Below are 6710 nucleotides of genomic sequence, written 5' to 3'. Positions count from 1 at the left end.
AGGCCTCCAATCTAAAAAACAACCCTCCACCACCACCGTGGTCTTCTATCTTTGAGCCAGTTCTGTATCCAAATGGCTAGTTCTCCCTGTATTCCATGAGATCTAACCTTGCTAATCAGTCTCCCATGGGGAACCTTGTCGAACGCCTTACTGAAGTCCATATAGATCACATCTACTGCTCTGCCTTCATCAATGTTCTTTGTTACTGCTTCAAAAAACTCACTCTCAAACTGAATATGCAATTCAATTATATAATCACTTTCCTAGAAGATGGTTTATTCTGAGATTGTTATTTGGTGATATAAAACTTGAGTGTTGCTGAAAAGAGACATATCCTGTCATAGTTTTTCATCTTACCTCATTGGACCACTTTGCAAATGTATTAATTCAAGGAGAAAATAATCATTTATGATGCATGAGAAAAGAATGGTAATTAGTTGGTCAGCAGACTCTGATTTGAAGAGGCAGTGCTATGGAGAATGATTGCATTAAAGTTAAAGGCCTTGCACATTGCAGATTCTCCAGCAGATATTGTCCCATTGCAGAATCATTAAGACTTGAGATTTTCAAGCATAGGCTGTTTGGGTGTAGTCATACCTTGCCCATTTGTGAACAGTTGAAGGGGCAAGCTGTTTGATACAATCTGCCAGTCTTTGAGACAAATGCCCTGCAAAATTGGTATTACCAGCTCTGAAATTCATACATCATATTACTCATTTCTATGCTGAGCAGAATGTCTTTTTGCATTGATGGCAGCTACCTCTTACTTGGGGCTATCTTCAGCTGCTGCAAAAACTCCCCTTTAAAGATACCTTCCAGGGTAATGAGAGGTAGATTAGACACTTTTTGTTAATTGGAAAACATTTGCTGGACAACCCTGAATGTGGAAAACATTTTGCTGACAATTACTTGAGCATTATCAGTTAGAGCCATAGTGTGTGCACTTGCATGTAATGGAAGCGACATATATTTATTGACAGGATATGTTCTTTGGAGACAGAAAGAATAAGTACACATACTGCACCTGTTTCAACTGAACAAGTAGGTGACAACCATTCACTGGTTGATTTCTCAGAGCAATGCCTGACCTATCAATCTACCTGAAAACAACAAATACTTGAGATCATAGAGGATCAGACAGCATCCATGGAGAGAGAGCAAGCTAACATTTTGAGTCTAGATGACTCTTCAGAGTCTACCTGCCTGGTTTAAAATTTAAACAATTGGCTGTTAATTGTCACTTATCATTAATGGGCATGATTTGGAGATGCCGGTGTTGGACTGGGGTGTACAAAGTTAAAAATCACACAACACCAGGTTATAGTCCAACAGGTTTAATTGGAAGCACACTAGCATTAATGGGTGCATTGTCCATAACAAGCCTCTGTCAGTCAGCATCCACTTTGCAGCCAATCAGCATTCTCCTCTCGTGCAGCATAAATGTTGGTTTTTATATTCAGTTGATGTTCATATAAAGTGCTCTGCTGTGTGCAAGACAAAAAGTTTCAATAAAATCCATCTTTTTCTCAGCAATAATTAGCCTTGCCTCATTTATGCTATACTAAATCTAAAATAGCTCCATTGCTACCATTCCAAGCATACTGTTTTAAGAAGATAGCTAGGTAACCTACCCTAAATATCCAACCTGAAAACCAGCAAGATTCAAAATCTGTCACAGACTCCATCCCAACGTGGCCAGTTTGAGATGCTACCTGTGCCATTGAACTTTCTTCCTGTCCTACTCTATTTTGTTTTTACTTAAATTGCAAATCTGTTTTCTTCTTTTGACTATTGAGATTTCTAAAGCTCCTTTATCTGTCTTCCTCCCCCTTTAAAGTTCTTAGCCATTAATGCATAATTCACCAGGGACACTGATCTAAGTTGTTGGTAAAAATGGGGCCTATTCCAAAATTGGTACCAGTGCCTCATGAATTATAACTTCTCTTTTCCACATAAGTCATTTTTCATTGAGATTCATATTTGCTTTATCTGTGTCATCTGTAATGGATGCAGTGAATGATGTGGTAGCAGCCTGTTTGGATTTGTTTAAAATATTTGCATATATGGATATAAATCTTACAGACCAATGTGTTTTGAAATCTGAAATTTTTTGAAAAATCTATACAAGTCTGTTGGATCTTGCCTATCTGTATTTCCTACAATCAGCTTAAAAGATTTCAAGATTTATTTTCCCAAATTGTTACCATTTAAGTTACCATTGAAGTTGATTCTTCCTATTCCAATTTCTTACACATCCCTGAGTTTAGCTGCTCTACCGTGTCATCTGCAGCATTGGCCCAGAGATCGTTCTTTCCTCCTTTTCTCTGTTTCTGTTTCTGTCTCTGTCTCTGTTCCCTTTATATCAACAACAACCTGTGAAGCACCTTTGGTTTATCCCAAAGTAAAAGATCTCATCAGTATCCAGTCTTGGGTGTTCAAATGGCAAGTAGCATTCCACACCACACAAATGCCAGACAATGACGATCTCTACTGAGAGACAATCTAACCATTGCCCCTTGACATTCAATGGTGTTACCATTACTGAATCCCCCACTATCAATATCCTGGGGAAGGGGTTTTGTGATGGAATATTTCACACTTGGTGAATGAGTGCAGTTTCAACAACACTCGAGTAGCTTGATACCTTCCAGAACAAAGCAGCCCACTTTATTGGCACCACATCCAGAAGCATCCACTCCCTCCATCACTGACGCTCACAGAAGTGTGTATTCTTAGACAACACCTTCCAAACCTACAGCTCCTCCCATTTGAAAGCACAAGGGTAACAGATTCATGAGAACACCACCACTTCAAGGTCCCATCCAACCACTCACCATCCTGACTTGGAAATACATTGCTGTGTTCCTTCACTGACATTGAGTCAAAGTCTTGGAATTCCCTTCCTAAAGGCATTGTGGGTCAATGTACAGCAAATGGATTGCACATGCTCCAGAAGGCAACTCATCACCACCATCTCAAGAGCAACAAGAGAGCGCAATAAACGCTGTTCCAGCCAGGAACACCCATACCCTGAGAGTGAATAATTAAAAAAGATCCTAAATAAGTGCAAGTTGTTAGAGAAGTGATTTAAAATGAAACTTTGGTTCCAGTTACTCAAGATAGTGCCAAATAATTGTTCAGTTCTGATTATTGATTACATTGTACAAGAGCTATTAAGCACAGTGATGTAATTAAGCTGGATCTAAAGTGCTTCAGGATTCAATGTACTACTAAATGTGATTTATGAACTTCGGTGGAAAGTTCTGGGTTTGGACTGTTTCTTGCTTCCTTGCTTTCTCTTTACTGTGATTAGTATGTTCGTTTCTCTAGATTGCAGCAGTCGACGCTTCCAATACTTCACTCAAGTAAAATAATTAAAGATCACAACACCAGGTTGTAGTTGGACCTGTTAGACTATAAACTGGTGTTGTGTGATTTTTAACTTTGTCCACTGCAGTCTAACATCGGCACCTCCTCATCAAGTGAAATAGAAGAGAGATGGTGAAGAAGATTGGGTTTCTTATAAAGTTTTGCCCTTGCACTACCATAGTTATGAATCATTACCATAAATAGAAAGTTGTAATTAGTGCTGTTAGGTCGATCTATATATTATAGGTAGACATCACTAACGAGCAAAGCCCCTGTTCTCTTCAGTGAGGTGACTCTTTATTACAAATGCTAATCACCATCTCCAGTGAGATAACTATTGATCATTGTTAACTGCTGTCAAGCACTGATCCTTCAAAGGGGGCACACTGTTTAGCGAAAGTTCAGAGTAACTGTTCTCAACTGACAAGAACACAGTTTCCACATAGGGCATTAAATAATAAGTGGAACCATGGTTGGTTCACTTAACCTGTGGACACTGAGATCCTCACAATGTGCTCAGTGTACACAGGATTAAGTCCTGAACCTGAGACTTTCTTCTCCATAGCTCACTGCGTTGCCATGAAATGCATTCACTTATTCATCATTGTGCCGTATTTTTCTGTTTTCCTGAAGTTGGGAGTAAAGTGCGTACCTACTTTTTTGCAGGAATATATACTGACCAAATTTGTCCAGGGAGCAAATATGGCCATATTAATTGCATCTGTGATTAGTATGATGACAACAACCATAATAGCATTTCTAGGTTGTCGGAGCCTTCCCATTTGTGGATGCTATGACAGTACAACTGGAATGGTAAGTGTTAGTTACTCAAACCCCAGTTTTTAATCACACATTTACCATTTAAAATTATTTGTGATCTGCAAAGTGCGTAGCTGCCTATTTTGTAGGGTTTACTGAGACAATTTGTTTTCGTAAAACAATGCTGTGTGACCACAAAGGTTTGCTCTTGATTTCAGAAATTTTCTTCTTCCTCTCCAAAGTGTTGGCATGTGGTTCCATGGCCCCAAATACCTGTCTTGCTCAAGGAATGACTTGAGAGAAGGTGGGAGGATAATGGAAAGTAGATATCCAAGCTTACACAGCCAAAGAATTATGGCAACATCAACTAGAAAGGGAGACAAAATCAAGAACTATAGGAGAATTAGTTTAACATCTCTCATTGAAAAGAATGAAAGAGTCCATTATAAAGGTTGCAATAACAGAGCATTGAGACATACATAATATAATAAAGCAGAGTCAGCATGGCTTGATAAGGCAAAATCATGCCTGTTAAATATATTCAAATTCTTTGAGGGGATGATAAGCATGATAGATAAAGTGGACACAATATACATAATATACTTGGGTTTCTAAAACGTGATGGATAAGGTACCAGTTGTTAGGCTGCCTAAAATAAGAGCCCATGGTATTGGGACAGCATGTTAGCATGGGTAGTGGATTGTGTAACAAAGAGAAGACAATAGATATAAGGGAGGCATTTTCCGGATAGCTAGTGGAGTGCTGCAGAGATCATCGGTGGGGCCACAATAATTTATAAAAATGTTAATAACTTGGATGAGGAAGTACATAAACTGTTGTCAAGTTTTTCAGTTTCCATAGAAATAGTTGGGAAGGCAACTGGTGAGGGTAACATAAAGGGTCTACAGAAGAATGTAGACAGGTTAGAGTGAGCAGGCAAAACGTTTGCACATAGAATATAACCTGGGAAAATGTAAAGTTATGCACTTTAGCAGGAAGAATAAAGGAGCTGAATATTAATTATATGGAGAAATACTGCAGAAACTTACAGCACAAAGAGATTTGGGAATGCTCATGCATGAATCGCCAAAACCTAGCACACAAGTTCAACAGGTAACAGCGAAGACAAGTAGACTGTTGGCCTTTTCTTTTCAAAGGAATTGGAGTAGAAAAATAGGAAAACTTGATAAAACTGTACAGGCAGTAATCAGAACACACCTAGAATAATGTAGCAATCTTGGTCTCCTATTCAAAGAAGGATATATTGGCATTGGAGACAATTCACTAGATTGATCTTGGAGATGGAGGAATTTTCTTGAGGAGAAACTTCATTTGGGCTTGTGCTCATTGAAATTTAAAAGAATGGGAGGTGACCTTATTGAAAGATACAAGACTCTTTGGCAGCTTGACAGGGTAAATACTGAGAGATTGGTCTTAGACTATCCTATAAAGGGGGGAAAGGCATAATCTCAGAGTAGAGAGCCATCCTTTTCAGACAGAGATGAAGAGGAATTTCTTCTCACAGAGTAATGAGTCTGTGGAATTCTTTACCCCAAAGAGCCGTAAAGGCTGAGGTAATTAAGAATATTCAGGGGTGATATGGAGAGATTTTTAATCGAGGGTAATGTGGAAAAGGCAGAAAAATGGAGCTGACAATTCTCAGATCAGCCATGATCTCATTGAATGACACAGCAGACTTGGTGGCTGAAGGGTTTATCTCCACACTTGTATATTAAGATCTTATTTAGGAACCTGGGAAAGCAGGTTGTTTGAAAGGAGGGGACTAATCGTATCTTTATCCATCATCCATGCATGCACATTTCCAGCAAGGATTGTACATGGTGTTCTTTCTTGGGACATGTGTACAGCTGGTAGGCCAGCATTTATTGCCAATTCTTAATTTCTCTTGAGATGTTGATAAACTTGAACCACTGCACATCTCCACAGATTTTTGTAATCATCGTCCAGTGTGATTCAACCATATGAATCTGAATTCATGGGAAGGATGTCGCCCAAAATGTTATAAGTATCTCTCAATCATTTTTTGTTTTGTTCCATTTTGGCTATTTTCTTTTGGTTCAAACTTAATTTTCGGATAAAGATTCATCTTGGCCAGTGGTGTGAAATGGCTCATGTTAGATTGGTTGCACATTCAATGCACCATCTGGTATTGAATTCCATCAGTTGCAATGGAACCAAGTGTCAGACACTTCGTAAAGTAGCCACAGATCCAATACCACCCATTTTATGCCAGCAGCAAAAACTAATTTCCATTCCATAAATGATAACCCAAAAATGTACCAATCTAGTTGCCTGCTAATTCTAAACATTAAACTCTTACATGTGTTTACATCTTTTAAAACCCCTTGCTTAAAGTTGGCTTTATTGGGAAGGGGTTACTCATTTTCAATTAGTGTAACATTTAGTAAAACATTATAATTAAAGCTGTGGCGATACTGTGGTTTTATGAGGTTTTAAGACAGAGGTGACAAGCAGTCTATTTGAATCCAATTAACAGCTTGTGAAAAATTGGAACAAAAGAAGCAGACTGAATGGGTGGAGTCAATCACCCCCAGAGCCAG

At 38.7% G+C, this 6710-nt stretch overlaps 1 protein-coding gene across 3 annotated transcripts in view; it reads left to right on the top strand.

The window, feature by feature from the left end:
* zgc:113425 (uncharacterized protein LOC541425 homolog) overlaps window positions 1–6710 on the top strand; it is a 38104-nt gene that overhangs the window by 17925 nt on the left and 13469 nt on the right. For all 3 annotated transcript variants that reach the window (XM_043674106.1, XM_043674105.1, XM_043674107.1), the window contains exon 5: window positions 4036–4182. In XM_043674106.1, the coding sequence (XP_043530041.1) occupies window positions 4036–4182 (147 nt within the window). The remainder of the gene's footprint in view (window positions 1–4035; window positions 4183–6710) is intronic.

This window comes from Chiloscyllium plagiosum, chromosome 32 (assembly GCF_004010195.1).
Source record: "Chiloscyllium plagiosum isolate BGI_BamShark_2017 chromosome 32, ASM401019v2, whole genome shotgun sequence".
In the NCBI taxonomy this organism is placed as follows: domain Eukaryota; kingdom Metazoa; phylum Chordata; class Chondrichthyes; order Orectolobiformes; family Hemiscylliidae; genus Chiloscyllium; species Chiloscyllium plagiosum.
The sequence above is the reverse complement of the archived record's forward strand: the minus strand, read 5'-3'. Positions and strand labels throughout refer to the sequence as shown.